The following is a 19,031-nucleotide window of genomic DNA, read 5'->3' as shown; positions in this document are numbered from 1 at the left end:
TGAATTGTTTTGGTACAGACCTGGATAGTAAGATGGCCTGCAGAGTTCTATCTCTGCAGTAAATTGCAACACCGCCCCCTTTGGCCATTCTATCTGGTCTGAAAATGTTGTAGTTAGGGATGGAGATTTCAGGGTTTTTGGTGGTCTTCCTAAGCCAGGATTCAGACACGGCTAGGACATGCGGGTTGGCAGAGTGTGCTAAAGCAGTGAATAAAACAAACTTAGGGAGGTAGGTTCTTCAGGTTACGTCGCGATGGAGGTGCCAGTTGAGTAATAGCCTCGGGCAGATAACGTCGGTAGTCCAGTCGTGAATGCCCGGTGGGGCTCCGCACCAGCAGTAAAACGGGTCCGGATAGGTGATTGTAGCCCAGGAGTGGCTGATGGAACTCTTCAGCTAGCCGGAAGATGGGCCTAGCATGGGCTGGCTCCGGGTTAATTGGCGCTAGCTTCGGGACAGAGACGTTAGCCAGGAGTAGACACTTGGATTGCAGTTAGCATTGCAGCTAGCTAGGGGCAATGATCCAGGCAAAAGGTACAGAGCTTGCGGTGGGAATAATCCGGGGATGTCGTAGTAATTGGCAACTGGGCATTTTTATTTGGATGTTAATAGCTTAATTAACTCAGGAACCACACCTGTGTGGGAGCACCTGCTTTCAATATACTTTGTATCCCTCATTTACCCAAGTGTTTCCTTTTAATTTGGCAGTTACCTCTATATATCAACATGTTTTACATAGTGGCAATAATGTCTACTATCAACATAATGTTTTGATAGACTATGGGGATCCGGGGAAATTCCCGGGAACGTTTATTCTCAGAACTTACACCTGGTTAACTGCATGCACATGCCCTTAATATAGTGGTGGTAATGTCTCTATTCATACAGATAGCTGTTTTATATTGTTGTGATAATGTATAGGATAATGTATATATTCCTTTAGGTGGCGCTGGTGTTGAGTTATGGCATGCCCCAGAAAGCCATCCTGGTGTGTGTGTGTGTGTGTGTGTGTGTGTGTGTGTGTAATATACATACGTACAATATGCATGTATGTATATTACACACACACATGTATGTATATTACACACACACACACACACACACACACACATATATTACAGGATGGGTTTCTGGGGCATGCCATAACTCAACACCAATTCCTCTAGGTGGCCAATATGTTTTATATTGTGGTGATCATGGCGGTGGTGTTGTTGAGATATGGCGTGCCGCGGAAAGCCATCCTGTAATGTGTATATATTATGATAATGTATAGGATAATGATCATGTGTGTCATATATATTCCTCTAGGTGGCCAATATGTTTTATATTGTGGTGATCATGGCGGTGGTGTTGTTGAGTTATGGCGTGCCGCGGAAAGCCATCCTGTACCCAAATGAGGAGCCCAGTTGGACGCTGCTCAAAGACGTGGTCTTCCAGCCGTACTGGATGATGTATGGGGAAGTGTATGCGTATGAAATCGACGGTAAGGAAGACAAGCCTGTTATAAACGACTACGATGGTAAGAGTTTTCTTAAGGATTCTCACCACGGCATGAGAAGCTGATTAGCACTGAAAATCAAACCCCACGTTTGGTCTAATCAACGCGTCCTGCACCGCACCCCCTCGCACCACACAGTCACCTCACACAGTCACCTCACACAGTCACCTCACACAGTCACCTCACAGTCGCTGTGTTTAAATTAGTTTTATTTCCAGTACAGAATGAGACTCTTGGTTGGATAGGCATTTGTTTCACTATGCCTATCCAGTTCTTTCATAAGTAATCAAGTCCTTAGGAGGCAGGGGCTAGGAGTTGATTGTGGACACAGCCAGTCGGCCCCTGTTAGGGGAGGTATTGCCAGCAATGGTAGAGAACAGCAGCTTTTAACCAATCAGGGCTTTAGTTTAGATTATTGTGTCCAGATTTCTCTTGAGGCACGTCAAATGTAAGTGATTTGCTTAAAGTACAGGCTCAGAGCTTCAAAATGGCGTATCCTACACTGTAGTTTGAGTAAACATGGGAGTCAGCATGGCACTGTCCTCCAGGAAGTTGTCTCTCTACTTAAACCCTGCTAAATTCAGGGCAGCAATGTTTTTGAGAGCTGTAGGAACACTTTTGCAGTTTTCCATAGCTTTATCTTTCCAAATATCTATGATAAAGATGATCTGTGAACTTACCAAAGAGCCCATTCTGTTATAGACAGAAGCCTGTGACATGACAGACCAATCAGGGATCATATCTCAGCGTACCCAACCTCTCCATTATCTAAGCCAATCATGACTAGCCAGGAAATATCCTGTCTTTCTCCCAGTATAGCTCAGTGCTTTCTCCTTGGCTAAACTAGGCACATTTTACATTTTTATTCATATTTACCAATCCCATACACGTTTGTAATTAAGGCACATGAAAGTTCACATGTTCAAGAAGCCATTTCTGCAAAAAGAACTAAAAAACATATTTTGAATCGGCCCTACTGTGAAGTAGGAACCAGCGTCAAATGCCTCAGATCCTGTAACATTTAGTAAACATTGTTGTACACATGGGGGTAAATCCTAACTTCCAGTTAAGGTGACTTTTCACTTATTCTCCAATTGACATAATTGCGTTGACTAAGTGAAATTCATATTTGCTGCATAGAGCACATTTGAGATAGTGTGTTATGATATTTACGAAAGATACATTGTGTTATAAATAATAATTGCAGCTACCTGTCTCGCTCATCAGACTCAGGGAGTTCCACCACAGTTGTGTGGGAGATATAGCGGCTGTGGGAAGAGACTACCTGTTGATACATAAAACAGAATGTATACAGTAGCAGTATAATGAAATGTTATTCTACAAATTAGATGGTAGTCGCTGGTTTTACTGACCCAAATTATGTTTACTCCTAGACAAAAATATAATAATCTGTAAAGACAAAGACAGTAGAAAGCTTAATCTGGCTGTGCAAAATCAGTCCATGGAGCTTAGAGGTGTGTGTGTGTGAATGATCTACACCTGTCACTGTGTTATTTGGGATGTGTGTGATTATAAGTGTGTGTGTTGTTTGTGTTTGGATGTGTGAAGAACCGTGTGTGTGTCTCTGACCCAGTCCCCTCTCTCCACAGTGTGTGCAAATAATACTGAGACGAATGTGAAATCCCTGTGCTCCACTTCAGTGTGGATCACTCCTTTCCTACAAGCAGTCTACCTCTTTGTCCAATACATATTGATAGTTAACCTTCTCATCGCCTTCTTCAAGTAAGACTACACACACAACGGTGTTCCACAGAGCGCTGTTCTGTGACCAATACTATTCTCATTATTCATTAATAACATGTTTTTCCACAATTTTCTACATCACTGTGTATATCTATTTTTGCCATCTCTCTCTTCTCCTCAGTAATGTGTACCTCCAAGTGATGTCAATCAGTAATCTGGTATGGAAGTACCAGAGGTATCATTTCGTCATGGCCTACCATGAGAAGCCAGTCCTCCCTCCTCCCCTCATCCTCCTCTCCCACCTAGTCTCTTTCTTCTCCTGCATCTGTCACAAGAGGAAGAAGGACAGTCACTCTTACGGACCAAGTACGGGAAATACCATTTATCGCTCTAAAATGCGGATATGACAGAACCACTTGGTGTTGAGAGAGAACAAGAGAGGCCCTAGTACTGAGCCCTGGGGGACACCAGTAGTGTATGAACAGACTATAAAATGTATAGGTGTCTCAGGGATCTCTAGTTTATCAGCAAAAATATATGCAGCTACAATAAGTTATTTGAAATGTGTACTAGTAGTTACGTTGATCTGTAAAAGAGGTGAAATGCCTTGTTGAAACTAGAAAGCTCGTCATCCTCTCCCTTCCCATCTCCCCATCTTTCCTTCCTTCCCTCCCTCCAGAGTTGTTTCTAACGGAGGAGGATCAGAAGAAGCTCCATGACTTTGAGGAGCAGTGTGTGGAGACGTACTTCCATGAGAAAAACGACCAGTTCCACTCAGGGAGCGAAGAGCGTATCCGCCTCACCTCAGACAGGTAACTGTTACCATAGTTACCATTCACCCCAGTTTTTATTTGACCCTTGCGTTGACATATATATATATATATATATATATATATATATATATATATATAAGAGGATTAGGAGGTTAATTAAATAATGAATATTGAACTCTGTGGCAACAGATTTGTTTCTCCTTTCTCTCCTCAGGGTTGAGACCATGTGTATCCAGCTGAAGGAGGTCGGTAATAGAGTGAACTTCATCAAGCGTTCCCTCCACACGCTGGACTCTCAGATCGGCCACCTTCAGGACCTGTCAGCTCTGACCGTGGACACCCTAAAGACCCTGACCGCCCAGAGGGCCTCTGAAGCCAGCAAGGTCCACAACCAGATCACCAGGGAGCTCAGTCTGTCCAAAAACTTTGCCCCCAGCCTGGCCCCCACCCCCCAGGACCCTACCCCCCAATCCAAGGGGGTCAAACGCAGCGTGGGGGCCTATTTCGGTTCCTCCTTCCCCCAGGTGTCCGGGGTGGTGGTGGGGGGCAACATGGCTGATTCTCTGTTTGGGAGTGGGGTGGACCCAAACCCGCCACTGACGCTCAGTCCCCCAGAGCGGAGAGGAGACTGGACTGGGCTGGGGCACCAAGCTACTGCTGCTATAGAGGCTGGATCCTCCACGGGTGGCAGTGCCAGTCACAGTGCCTTCTCCCTCTGCCCAGCTCCGGCGCCCCCTACTGTCAGTCCTCCAGAGCTGCGGCTACGCGGCCACTCCTTCACCCAGTGGCAGTTGACCCGTCCAGTGCAGGTGGGCATCTCTGACTGCCCCTCCAGCCTGCCCAGCGTGCCCTCTGCTAGGGCTGCTTTCTACGTCAGCTCTACCCCCTCCCAGCCCTCCGTCTCCAGCCACCCAGAACTCAGCCTGGCTGGGCCAGACAAAGACAGAACCTCTATTTCCACCTCTGCCTTTGCTGTAGAGTTTGGTGCGTTTGTTGGTAAGTATAACTGTGAGGAGAAAGACGAGGATACTAGCTGTGTGTACCCCACTGTTGTTGTTGTGTCCAAGACTTCTGACATTGCTCACCCCGTTTGCTTGCCTGCTTCCATTGAGAAATGGGAGGCAATTAGTGAGAAGGAGGGGAGGTGTGAGAGGGAGGGGAGGGCAGAGGGGGAGGGGTATGTGAATGAGGCATTTTCCGATGACGAGGGAAGACCCGAAGGAGTTCTGATGGATGGGCAGGGCAGAAATGCTGAGCTTCCGTTGGCTCCTGAGACCGCCCGTCAGGCTGCCCTCTTGCCGCATGCCGACGCTCACAGGAACAGCCCCCTCCCTGGCTGCGCCCTGGCCCCTGCAGTGGTGCCCAGGAGACCCCGCGGGCGTAGGACCAGAGAGGTGGGGTCCTCAAGCCCCATGGCCCAGCCAGGGTCCCCTCAGCAGGGGGAAAGGACTGACGCCCCCCTGAGAAGTGACAGCAGGGAAACTACCAGAGACAGAGGTTTGAGTCTGCCTGAGTTTAAGTTGGCCGTGGGCAAATCTCAGATCACACTCTACCTTTCACCTGTAACACACCTTTTCCTAACCAGGGTGAAGTATGGTTGTTAATGGTCTAACAGGGTGGTATGGGGTCTAACTAAAATGAAATAACCACTGGTGTGTTCTCAAAATTGAAAAACCCTGAGCATAACCTGATATGTCACCATGCTCAATCAAGACTTCAGAATAAACCAATCAGTATGCCATCATGCTCAATCAAGACTTCAAAATAAACCAATCAGTATGCCATCATGCTCAATCAATAGACTTCATAAACTCATAGCAACAACTCATTGTCATTCACCAGTAAAACATACACATTCGATAACAGTCAATAAACAGTTGCAAACTTTAAAGAAAAACCTGGGGTACCCTTACGAAAGTATTCACCCCCTTGGCATTTTTCCTATTTTCTTGGCTTGCAACCTGGAATTAAAATTTGTTTTTTTTTTGGGGGGGGGGGGGGGGGTTTGTATCATTTGATTTACACAACATGCCTACCACTTTGAAGATGCAAAATATTTTTTATTGTGACACAAACAAGAAATAAGAAAAAAAACTGAACTTGAGCGTGCCATAACTATTCACCCCCCCAAAGTCAATACTTTGTAGAGCCACCTTTTGCAGCAATTACAGCTACAAGTCTCTTGGGTATGTTTCTATAAGCTTGGCATATCTAGCCACTGGGATTTTTGCCCATTGTTCAAGGCAAAACTGCTCCAGTTCCTTTAAGTTGGATGGGTTCCGCTGGTGTACAGCAAGCTTTAAGTCATACCACAGATTCTCAATTGGATTGAGGTATGGGCTTTGACGAGGCAATTCCAAGACATTTAGATTTTTCCCCTTAAACCACTCGAGTGTTGCTTTAGCAGTATGCTTAGGGTCATTGTCCTGCTGGAAGGTGAACCTCCGTCCCAGTCTCAAATCTCTGGAAGACTGAAACAGGTTTCCCTCAAGAATTTCCCTGCATTTAGCTCCATCCATCATTCCTTCAATTCTGACCAGTTTCCAAGTCCCTGCCAATGAAAAACATCCCCACAGCATGATGCTGCCACCACCATGCTTCACTGTGGGGATGGTGTTCTCGGGGTGATGAAAGGTGTTGGGCTTGCGCCAGACATAGTGTTTTCCTTGATGGCCAAAAAGCTCAATTGTAGTCTCATCTGACCAGAGTACCTTCTTCCATATGTTTGGTGAGTCTCCCACATGCCTTTTGGCGAACACCAAACGTGTTTGCTTATTTTTTTCTTTAAGCAATAGCTTTTTTTCTGGCTGCTCTTTCGTGAAGCCCAGCTCTGTGGCGTGTACAGCTTAAAGTGGTCCTATGGACAGATACTCCAATCTCCGCTGTGGAGCTTTGCAGCTCCTTCAGGGTTATTTTTGGTCTCTTTGTTGCCCCTCTGATTAATGCCCTCCTTGCCTGGTCTGTGAGTTTTGGTGGGCGGCCCTCTCTTGGCAGGTTTGTTGCGGTGCCATATTCTTTCCGTTTTTTAATAATGGATTTGATGGTGCTCCTTGGGATGGTCAAAGTTTCGGATATTTTTTTTATAACCCAACCCTGATCTGTACTTCTCCACAACTTTGTCCCTGACCTGTTTGGAGAGCTCCTTGGTCTTGGTGGTGCCCCTTGCTTAGTGGTGTTGCAGACTCTGGGGCCTTTCAGAACAGGTGTATCTATACTGAGATCATGTAACAGATCATGTGACACTTAGACTGCACACAGGTGGACTTTATTTAACTAATTAAGTGACTTCTGAAGGTAATTGGTTGCACCAGATATTATTTACGGGCTTCATAGCAAAGGGGGTGAATACATATGCATGCACCAGTTTTCTGTTATAATTTTATTTTTTTCATTTCACTTCACCAATTTGGACTATTTTGTGTATGTCCATTACATGAAATCCAAATAAAAATCAATTTAAAATACAGGTTGTAATGCAACAAAATAGGAAAAACGCCAAGGGACATGAATACTTTTGTGAGGCACTGTGTGTGTATATATATATATATATATATATATATATATATATAGAGCTCTGAAACTTTATATAGTCTTACTACGTTGCAGGCCTGTGCTTTGTACCTCAACAGGGACTAGATGAGGAAGAGCGGCCCGTGCATTTCTGTGCGCAAATGTGCGTTTGTTTTTCTGGATGCGGGAGTTCCAATGCAGGCGATGGTGGTCCTTAGCCAGTGCGGTAGTGGGAAACAGAGGGCTAGTGTTGCTAGTTAGCAGGATGATGTTTCTTCACAAGACTCAGAGGAAACCCTAGAATTTCCTGGTATCTAGGGTTGCTATCTGAGCTTGAACAACACTATTTTGTCACATGGTAGCGTACATACAATATACATGTCTTTGCCTCTTATGGAGATGGCTTGCTACACTAGCTAGCTAGTTAGCTGGTGTTGGCTAGCTAGTTAGCTGGTGTTGGCTAGCTAGCGGCTAATATTAGCTAGCGTTGCATCGTACCTTCAGAAGGGACCCAAAGGAAACTGTACAATTGCCAGTATCTAGAGTCACTATCTGAGAGGTATACTACGATTTGAAACTAGATCTACCGTAATTTCCGGACTATTGAGTGCACCTGAATATAAGCCGCACCCACTGAATTTTTTAAAAAGTATTATTTTGAACATAAATAAGCCGAAGGTGCCTACCGGTACATTGAAACAAATGAACTTTACACAGGCTTTAACGAAACACGGCTTGTAACAAAAATAAATAGGCTTTAACGAAACACGGCTTGTAACACAAATAAATAGGCTTTAACGAAACACGGCTTGTAACAAAAAATTAGCAGTAAGCTTTAGTTGTCTTTTTGTACTGAGTCAATTCCTCACGCTGCTGTTTCCAACGTCTTATCATCGACTCATTAAGACCAAGCTCCCGTGCAGCAGCTCTATTTCCTTTTCCAACAGCCAGATCAATCGCCTTCAATTTGAAAGCTGCATCATATGCATTTCTCCGTGTCTTTGCCATGATGAGGGTGACAAAATGACTACCGTAATCAGAATGATGGGGAGTTTGAGAGCGCTCGATTTAATCTAAACAGTAAACAAAAAAGTTGTTTGACCTTAACCCGTTCGGCAATTTCATTGGTCTAATGAAAGCTTCATGCCGCCAAAAAACTGAGCATGTCACAGAATGTGTTTTTTTGGGGGGAAAAAATTGAAAGCGGGAAAAATCCATATATTAGCCGCGAGGTTCAAACCGTGGGAAGAAAGTTGCGGCTTATAGTCCGGAATTTACGGTACTCAGACTTTTATAAAGCTAGCCAGCTTCAGTTAGCTTCACATTCCATCCCAGGCTTCATCCATACTAAGATGAATTTTGATCATGCGCTAACACAAGCAGGCTGAGGGGATTTCCACATAACACAATAATTTGGATAGGCACTCAAGCTTCCCCCTTATGTGAGTGCTAGAAAGTTAAATATCAAGCAAGGTTGTTTCATTGCCCCCATCGTGTTATGTGGAAATGCCACTGTCAGTATGTTTTTTAACTACACTTATATACCGCCTTGCCACGTTAGCTTCGCCCTCATGTGTGTGCTAGGTAGTGCTAGGGGTAGTGCTAGGTATCAACAGCCAATCCAGTAGGGACTGGAAGCTATGCTGAGTTTTAAATTGGTCAAGCACGCCGCGATATCGTTAAGTATTTGCATAAAGTTCCGGTTTCCTCATCTTTGGTCCCACCCTGTTCACGTCCCTCGCCCATGCTCGCATCGCCCAACAGTCCCCCGCCCATTTAGCTTCTCTTCCATTGGAAATGAATGGCTTTTCGTTGTTTCATCGCCCACGTCACTTCAGTTAACTGTACGTCCATGTTGCACATGGCTAGTCGAACACCGAACTCTTAATTGAGACAATGTTCACAGTTTTATTTTTGGGGCTGAAATCAACATGAAAGAACAGTTATTTTGCAAATTCAGCAAGCTATGCTGTGAAATAGGCTATTAGAAGTGCCGTTTTTATTAAGTTTCGTTAATGCCGTCCTGGTGCTTTGGAATCCTTATCGATGCACAAGCCCCTTTTCCCTACCTATCATTTTAGAAAATCATACGAACGTTTCACTGTGCGTCAACTTTCAAATGCATGCTGTGATTACTAAATGTGTAATGTGAAAGGTATTTTTAATATTACTATTAAAAAAATTAACATTTTATAAAATAGTTCATCAGTCTTCCTCAAATGAAGGGGATGACAATGTAGTCTTGGCGAGAGGGAGGGAATCTAATTTCATTGGTCCTCAACTCGCGGCTCAGACGCTTCATTCAGGATAAATGGAGTTATCCTTGAGTTAGCCTGCCCCTGATCAGGTTAGTTCTGAAGGATTCGTTGCCATATAAATGTACCTGGCTAAAAGGTGAGCCACTTGTATGACCGGTTATCCAAAATGTAACTCCGAGTTGACCACACTTACCTCGCTAACTCCTCTTTGTAGTATAGGGCTCTGGTCTCGTCACTCAGTCATCAACTCTTCTTAGCTACTTATACAGTTCACATGCTAGTATGCTACATATACAACAGCTATTTACATTACATCTAAACGGTTACAGCAGTCTGCCTTAAACTGGGAATCAAAATCACCTCAGAACTAACTCCCGCCCTCCAACTATTGTAATTTGTTCCCTTCACTTTCCCTACGTACCCTCTGATTTGGCTAAAGGGGACCTTTTAAAGGCTCTGCATGGTCAATCCTACGTCTGCATTGGCCATGTAGCATTTATGGTGATATGGCCTATGCAGAATTCAGGGCATTCATACTACTTGCGCCTCGTCAAGAAGCGCAGAGCTGTTGTTAAGGAAGTGAGTATGTGTTTATACAGGACTTCCCACCCTCACCTACCGTCAACCATTCAAGTCAATGCGGAGCTATACGGAATGTACAAAATTTGAGAGGCGCACGGCAATGCGGAACTCAATTTGGCCTCTGCGTGCCCCCCGGAGGCTCTGCAATTGCGTCACACCATCCATTTTCGGATCAAGCATAAATGGGCTTTTAGTCAGCAACAGGGAATAATGCTGCATTCATAACCAAGAGGAAAGGTGGTAGGCCTATTTACCTCATACACTGGGAAAAATCAGGGCAGAACGATTGCCCCCTTTCGTTGAAGCCATGCAGTGTAAGGCTGATCGGGATACTGCAGGATCCCCCATTATAGTCAATGGGAAAATGGCAATCTTTGTGCTCAATTTTCGTGATAATATTTTTTTATCCAAAATAATCATAGTACGAATAATTGCTTCTATTAGACAGATGTATGTCCTTGAAGCGATTTATTGTTTTAAAATCGCACACAGAATACGTTTTTAAGTAATTGATTCAAGGACATACATCTGGTGTAATAGAAACAATTATTGGAATTGCACACAGAATAAGTTAAGGATAATTTATTTGCTTCCGGCAGCCTGCAGTACCCTGGACAACCTTCAACTTGAGCTATTCAGCGGGGGCAGTCATTCTCCCCTAGTCACAGCTGGCAACATCACTTCCTGGAGTAGCTCAAACTGTGCATGTTATGTCTTGAGAATCCCCCAATTTAGACGGCATCTTAGCAAGCTAAAACTGACTTCCTCTGCTTCAAATGCACCATTTTAGTCTTCACATAGGAATGAATGATGTGACGTCATCATAGATGGCATTGTTCATTCGTATACAGTCATTGGTAAAGATTCAGTTGAACGCCCCTTCAGATCATAATTACTAATGGAAACTTGTCGATCATCCCTGAGCTCCGACTACTCTCACATGCTGACCTCCCACGTCAACTACTAAAATGTAACAAATATAACAATTATGAATTATTCATAAAAAGCCATTTATTAATATGTGAACGCCTCCAACTGGTAATTACCACCTTTCTACTTGGTTATGAACGCAGTAGTGCACTACATAGGGAGCAGGGTGTGATTTGGAACATAGCCTAGGAAGAGGTGCCTGGGCTGTAGGGTGCTAGGATCAGATTGGTAATTAACTCGTCGTTGTTGTCTCAATTTCAGATTTGTCTCTCTCTTTCTCTCTCTCTTGCGCTTCCTGTCAATTATTATGTCAACCTTTTGTCTTGTCTAACGTCATTGTTGTGTCGGGGTGTTGGCCTCTGGTTGAAGGTGACAGGGTTGTGACTGTTTCACCATGGATTGATTGATTGGTTGAGATTTGCAACCTTTCCTGAATTTGTCTGTGTTGGTTAAAGGGTTTGTCACATGGAAAGGTTGAGGTACCTACCCTCTGTCCGTCTGTCTTCCAGTGACTGTCCCAGAGGTCTAAGATGTTCTCTCTAAGGCACAGAACCAGGTTTGGCCAACCCCTGACCTGGATCAGGGTTTGGGTCAATTCCATTTTAATTCAGGAAGTTATCAAATTGGAATTGAAATGAACCCCAACAAAAAAGCCTGCAGCCTCCCAGGACAAGTGTTGGCCACCCTTGGTGTGATGCTGTCTCTGTATCTGTCTAACAGTGTTCCGGTCCTCCAGGTCATAAAGACAACCTGCACCTGGACCTGCAGCGCTCCTTCCCCAGAGACATCTCCTCCACAGCCGCCGCCTCCAGACAGCTCAGCCCAGCCACGCAGCACAGGGAACAGGTGAGAGAGTATGTGGGATTATGTGTGTGTTCCTCCTCTTAGGTATTGAGACAGTTATTTACATGCTCTTAGTTCCCGGTTGGGAAGTGGTTGTTGGTTGGTTATGACCATTTAAAAAACAGAACCTGTTAGTTCTAGTTCGGTATTTCTCCCAGGGCAGAGGGTGGAGCAGTTTATTTACATGAAACATCACAGAGGCACTTCCACAGAACAAACCAGAATTCCTCAATGGCTTCCTGTCCAAACACATTGTCCCCACAAATCCTAACCTTAGCCTCACTATGTGAAAAACAGGGAAACTGATCTCATCAGCTGAGCCCAGTAGGAGGAAGTTGCTCCTAGATACTGATGCCAGTGTGTCTTTCTCTCTGTCTACAGGGTCATCCTGAAGGCCAAGGTAATATGAGGACGGTCAACTCGTATGCTGGCTTCACTGAGTTTGACCGGAGTCCCTCATTCCTCCATCCAGACTCCTGTAAGTCCAGGAAGATAGACCTGTGCTGCTAGACACATGAATACACTGCAGAATCCTGCCAAGACCTGCCAGAGGTCACAACATGTATACTATGTGTGCTAACTGAAAGTGTCTTTGGTTATTGTGTGTCTGCAGCTCTGAGTAAGAGAGAGAGGAGCGGAGTGTCAGCGGAAGACATCCTCATCCACGAAGACCCCAGAGCTGCACTACTACTGGTGAGAACTGTTCCATAACTGTATGATGTCTCACACCCTTCAGGTCCTGAAATCACTACTGACTGACTGAGTGATTGACTGTACCACTGACTGTACCGCTGACTGACTGACTGTACCGCTGACTGACTGACTGTACCGCTGACTGACTGACTGTACCGCTGACTGACTGACTGTACCGCTGACTGACTGACTGTACCGCTGACTGACTGACTGTACCGCTGACTGACTGACTGTACCGCTGACTGACTGACTGACTGTACCACTGACTCACTGACTGACTGACTGTACCACTGACTGACTGTACCACTGACTGACTGACTGTACCACTGACTCACTGTACGACTGACTGTACCACTGACTCACTGACTGACTGTACCACTGACTCACTGACTGACTGTACCACTGACCCTGCTGACTGACCTGACTCCGCTGACGCACTGACTGACTGACTGACTGTACCACTGCGCTGACTGACGACCACTGCCGACTCCGACTGCTGACCTCTGACTGTACCACTGACTGACTGACTGTACGACTGACTGACTGACTGACTGTACCACTGACTGACTGACTGTACAACTGCCTGACTACAACTGACTGGCTGACTGTACCACTGACTGACTGTACGACTGACTGACTCTACCACTGACTGTACCACTGACTGACTGTACTACCGCTCACTGACTGACTGTACCACTGACTGACTGTACTACTGCTCACTGACTGACTGCTGACAACTGACTGACTGACTACAACTGACTGTGTACAAGTGACTGACTGACTGTACCACTGACTGCCTGACTGCAACTGACTGACTGTACCACTGATTGTACCACTGACTGACTACAACTGACTGACTGACTGTACCATTGACTGACTGACTGTACCACTGACTGACTACAACTGACTGACTGTACCACTGACTGTACCACTGACTGACTACAACTGACTGTACCACTGACTGACTGACTGTACCACTGACTGACTGACTGTACCCCTGACTGACTGTACCACTGACTGTACCACTGACTGACTGACTGACTGTACCACTGACTGACTGACTGTACCACTGACTGACTGACTGTACCACTGACTGACTGACTGACTGTACCACTGACTGACTGACTGACTGTACCACTGACTGACTGACTGCTGACCACGCTGACTGACTCACTGACTGACTCTACCGCTCACTGACTCACTGACTGACTCTACCGCTCACTGACTCACTGACTGACTCTACCGCCACTGCCACTGACTGACTCTACCGCTCACTGACTCACTGACTGACTCTACCGCTCACTGACTCACTGACTGACTCTACCGCCCACTGACTGGCTGTACCGCCCACTAACTGACTACAACTGACTGTGTACAAGTGACTGACTGCCTGTACCACTGACTACAACTGACTGTACAACTGACTGACTGCCTGTACCACTGACTACAACTGACTGTACCACTGACTGACTGTACCACTGACTGACTGTACCACTGACTGACTGTACAACTGACTGACTGTACAACTGACTGACTGTACAACTGACTGACTGACTGACTGTACCACTGACTACAACTGACTGTACAACTGACTGACTGACTGTACCACTGACTACAACTGACTGTACCACTGACTACAACTGACTTTACAACTGACTGACTGCCTGTACCACTGACTACAACTGACTGTACCACTGACTGACTGTACCACTGACTGACTGTACCACTGACTGACTGTACCACTGACTGACTGTACAACTGACTGACTGACTGTACCACTGACTGTACAACTGACTGACTGACTGACTGTACAACTGACTGACTGACTGTACAACTGACTGACTGACTGTACCACTGACTACAACTGACTGTACCACTGACTACAACTGACTGTACCACTGACTACAACTGACTGTACCACTGACTACAACTGACTGTACCACTGACTACAACTGACTGTACCACTGACTGACTGACTGTACCACTGACTACAACTGACTGTACAACTGACTGACTGACTGACTGTACCACTGACTACAACTGACTGTACAACTGACTGACTGTACAACTGACTGTACCACTGACTGAATGACTGACTACAACTGACTGACTGTACTTATGACTGACTGTATGACTGACTAACTGGCATGTTTACCTCTCTCCTCAGGAGAGGGCTCAGGTCAAGACAGCTCAGGCCAGCAGTCTGTAAGTACCTGACATGCATTCCTACCTTCCTCCTGGTTTTTCAGCTGGGGTCAACTTACACTTACAGCCCTGGAAGAGTAGAGTAGATGAATTCACTTACAGCCATGAGTCTAGTAGATCTCTTGGTTGTTGATCAGTTCAGTGTTCCCACAGTTTGGCTCGTAACCCTGGGCCAAGCCTGGCTTACCGTTACCGTGGTGACCGGAAACAATGTTCCAATCACATTCCCAACACAGCTATTAGGGGGAGTGGGTGTTTGCCCGTAGTGTTAGTATGTGTTAATTAATAGGTGAACGGTGTTTTACTACTGTTCTACTGTATAGCGTCTGTGATAGTATAGGCAGCGCCATTGAGGCCATCTCCATTTTGAAGTAGTACTTTTTCTTCTACTACTTCTATGAGTTGGTAAACAAACTGAAATGGTGCATACTGCCACCTGGAGTGTGTTGTTTGAACAGGTATAAAGCCAAGGTTGGTGATCTACTGCCACCTGCAGTTACGGAATGTTTGCTCACAAGTAAAATTCATTGGCTGATCCCTCCTAATGACCTGGAAGTCCCACTACTTTCAAATGATGGAAATCCTCAATGACAATGTACATGCAAAATGGGTTATTTCCAAGTTTTTTTATTTATTGAACCTTTATTTAACTAGGCAAGTCAGTTAAGAACAAATTCTTATTTACAATGACGGCCTACCAAAAGAACTCCTGCGGGGACGGGGGCTGGGATTAAAAATAAAATGTAGGACAACACACACATCATGACAAGAGAGACACCACAACACTACATAAAGAGACCTAAGACAACAACATAGCATGACAGCAACACATGGAAACACCGCATGGTAGCAACACAACATTACTACAACAACATGGTAGCAACACAACATGGCAGCAGCACAACATGGTAGCAGCACAAAACATGGTACTAACGATTATTGGGCACAGACAACAGCAGAAAGGGCAAGAAGGTAGAGACAACAACAGATGTAATGATCTCTATCTCTATGAGGTGGATGTTGATGTCCATTGTGTGTTCTTTCTCTCAGCAGGGCACCAGGGGAGGACTCAGGAATAAATGGTATGTGTCCATTGGAACTTACGGTCTCTACTATAACTTGATAGTTCCTGATTTCTTTCTCTGAGATGAACAGGCTATTCACCTCTCTATTCACCTCTCTATTCACCTCTCTATTCACCTCTCTATTCTCTATTCACCTCTCTATTCTCTATTCACCTCTCTATTCTCTATTCACCTCTCTATTCACCTCTCTATTCACCTCTCATTCTCTATTCACCTCTCTATTCACCTCTCTATTCCACCCTCTCATTCTCTATTCACCTCTCTATCTCACCCTCTCTATTCACCTCTCTATTCACCTCTCTATTCTCTATTCACCTCTTTATTCACCTCCTCTATTCACCTCTCTATTCCCTCTCATTCACCTCTCTATTCACCTCTCTATTCACCTCTCTATTCTCTATTCACCTCTTTATTCACCTCTTTATTCACCTCTCTATTCACCTCTCTATTCTCTATTCACCTCTTTATTCAGCTCTCTATTCACCTCTCTATTCTCTATTCATCTCTTTATTCACCTCTCTATTCTCTATTCACCTCTCTATTCTCTTCACCTCTCTATTCACCTCTCTATTCACCTCTCTATTCACCTCTCTATTCTCTATTCACCTCTCTATTTTCTATTCACCTCTCTATTCACCTCTCTATTCTCTAGTCACCTCTCTAATCTCCTCTCTAGTCTCCTCTCTAGTCTCCTGTCTAGTCTCCTGTCTAGTCTCCACTCTAGTCTCCACTCTAGTCTCCACTCTAGTCACCTCTCTATTCTCTAGTCTCCTCTCTAATCTCCTCTCTAGTCTCCTCTCTAGTCTCCCTCTCTAATCTCCACTCTAGTCACCTCTCTAGTCACCTCTCTGGCTAATGATCTTCTCTCTCCTTCCTCTCAGCTGCATCATGTCTCTACAGACACGCCCACCTGGGGAGCAGGAAGGATTGTGAGTGGTTGTGAACTTTCCCTTTTAACTACATCTAACTCATTGTGATGTGAACTATCCCTTTAACTACGTCTAACTCATTTAACTACGTCTAACTCATTGTGATGTGATCTATCCCTTTAACTACGTCTAACTCATTGTGATGTGAACTATCCCTTTAACTACGTCTAACTCATTTAACTACGTCTAACTCATTGTGATGTGATCTATCCCTTTAACTACGTCTAACTCATTGTGATGTGATCTATCCCTTTAACAACGTCTAACTCATTGTGATGTGATCTAACCCTGTACCACTAAAATGAATTCACCTCTTCACCTCTACTATTTCATTCTTATTCTCTTCCCTACATGCTTATTTCTTTCTTATTTTTTACTTGTACTTTTAATAGCAATAGTCATGAGAGGAGAGCTTGCAAGTAAGCATTTTGTTGTGTTGTGTACACTTCCTGTAACCATGCATATCACAAATAAACTTTAGATTTGATTGGACTGGATTTGAATAACAGACTTTAACATTTTTTTTAGCAATTGGTTCCCCTTTCAAGCCAATGGAAAGCTACCAATACTCAGGTGAGGTTTGGACCTTAAAGCATACTTTAGTCAGTCTCAAGTCACACCCTATACCCCACTACATGGAGTAGGATGTCATTTGACTACTGTAGCCTCCTGCCAATGTTGTGTGTATTTGTGTGTTTCCCTCCTTGTAGCTGTGGAGCGTAACAACCTGATGAGGCTGTCTCAGAGCATCCCCTTCACCCCAGTGCCCCCTAGAGGTAAGATACAGTATTACATATCCCCTTCAGCCCAGTGCCCCCTAGAGGTAAGATACAGTATTACATATCCCCTTCAGCCCAGTCCCCCCTAGAGGTAAGATACAGTATTACATATCCCCTTCAGCCCAGTGCCCCCTAGAGGTAAGATACAGTATTACATATCCCCTTCACCCCAGTGCCCCCTAGAGGTAAGATACAGTATTACATATCCCCTTCAGCCCAGTGCCCCCTAGAGGTAAGATTCAGTATTACATATCCCCTTCACCCCAGTGCCCCCTAGAGGTAAGATTCAGTATTACATATCCCCTTCACCCCAGTGCCCCCTAGAGGTAAGATACAGTATTACACGTCCCCTTCACACAAGTGCCCCCTAGAGGTAAGATACAGTATTACATGTCCCCTTCACCCCAGTGCCCCCTAGAGGTAAGATACAGTATTACATGTCCCCTTCACCCCAGTGCCCCCTAGAGGTAAGATACAGTATTACACGTCCCCTTCACCCCAGTGCCCCCTCGAGGTAAGATGCAGTATTACACACCCCCTTCACCCCAGTGCCCCCTAGAGGTAAGATACAGTATTACATATCCCCTTCAGCCCAGTGCCCCCTAGAGGTAAGATTCAGTATTACATATCCCCTTCACCCCAGTGCCCCCTAGAGGTAAGATACAGTATTACATGTCCCCTTCACCCCAGTGCCCCCTAGAGGTAAGATACAGTATTACATATCCCCTTCACCCCAGTGCCCCCTAGAGGTAAGATTCAGTATTACATATCCCCTTCACCCCAGTGCCCCCTAGAGGTAAGATGCAGTATCACGTCCCCTTCACCCCAGTGCCCCCTCGAGGTAAGATGCAGTATTACATGTCCCCTTCACCCCAGTGCCCCCTAGAGGTAAGATACAGTATTACATGTCCCCTTCACCAGTGCCCCCTAGAGGTAAGATGCAGTATTACATGTCCCCTTCACCCCAGTGCCCCCTAGAGGTAAGATACAGTATTACACGTCCCCTTCACCCCAGTGCCCCCTAGAGGTAAGATACAGTATTACACACCCCCTTCACCCCAGTGCCTCCTGGGTCCATTTCATCAGGCACCACACAGAGTCAGGGTTTCAATTTCTTTCACGGACTGTGTCCTACTGTCTAACTCAGCTGTAGTCTATCTAGTTGAAAGGACTGTGGTGTTGGGGTCAATTCCGTTTCAATTCGGGAAGTAAACGGAAATGTATGAACAATGAGAGAGAACTGT

General features: G+C 45.2%; 1 protein-coding gene across 4 annotated transcripts in view; it reads left to right on the top strand.

Annotated features, from left to right (window-relative positions):
• LOC106587734 (transient receptor potential cation channel subfamily M member 7) overlaps positions 1-19,031 on the top strand; it is a 92,742-nt gene that overhangs the window by 63,917 nt on the left and 9,794 nt on the right. For 2 of the 4 annotated variants that reach the window (XM_082957862.1, XM_082957860.1), the window contains exons 22-34: positions 1,307-1,481; positions 3,107-3,239; positions 3,382-3,566; positions 3,880-4,012; positions 4,188-4,969; positions 11,990-12,099; positions 12,478-12,574; positions 12,710-12,789; positions 14,957-14,994; positions 16,045-16,076; positions 16,961-17,008; positions 17,537-17,581; positions 17,719-17,784. In XM_082957862.1, the coding sequence (XP_082813988.1) occupies positions 1,307-1,481; positions 3,107-3,239; positions 3,382-3,566; positions 3,880-4,012; positions 4,188-4,969; positions 11,990-12,099; positions 12,478-12,574; positions 12,710-12,789; positions 14,957-14,994; positions 16,045-16,076; positions 16,961-17,008; positions 17,537-17,581; positions 17,719-17,784 (1,924 nt within the window). Of the gene's footprint in view, positions 1-1,164; positions 1,263-1,306; positions 1,482-3,106; positions 3,240-3,381; positions 3,567-3,879; positions 4,013-4,187; positions 4,970-11,989; positions 12,100-12,477; positions 12,575-12,709; positions 12,790-14,956; positions 14,995-16,044; positions 16,077-16,960; positions 17,009-17,536; positions 17,582-17,718; positions 17,785-19,031 lie in introns of those variants that run through there. The other 2 variants (XM_082957861.1, XM_082957863.1) reach the window with 2 other exon arrangements.

Source organism: Salmo salar, chromosome 11 (genome assembly GCF_965601325.2).
Source record: "Salmo salar chromosome 11, fSalSal1, whole genome shotgun sequence".
Taxonomy (NCBI): Eukaryota; Metazoa; Chordata; class Actinopteri; order Salmoniformes; family Salmonidae; genus Salmo; species Salmo salar.
The sequence above is the reverse complement of the archived record's forward strand: the minus strand, read 5'-3'. Positions and strand labels throughout refer to the sequence as shown.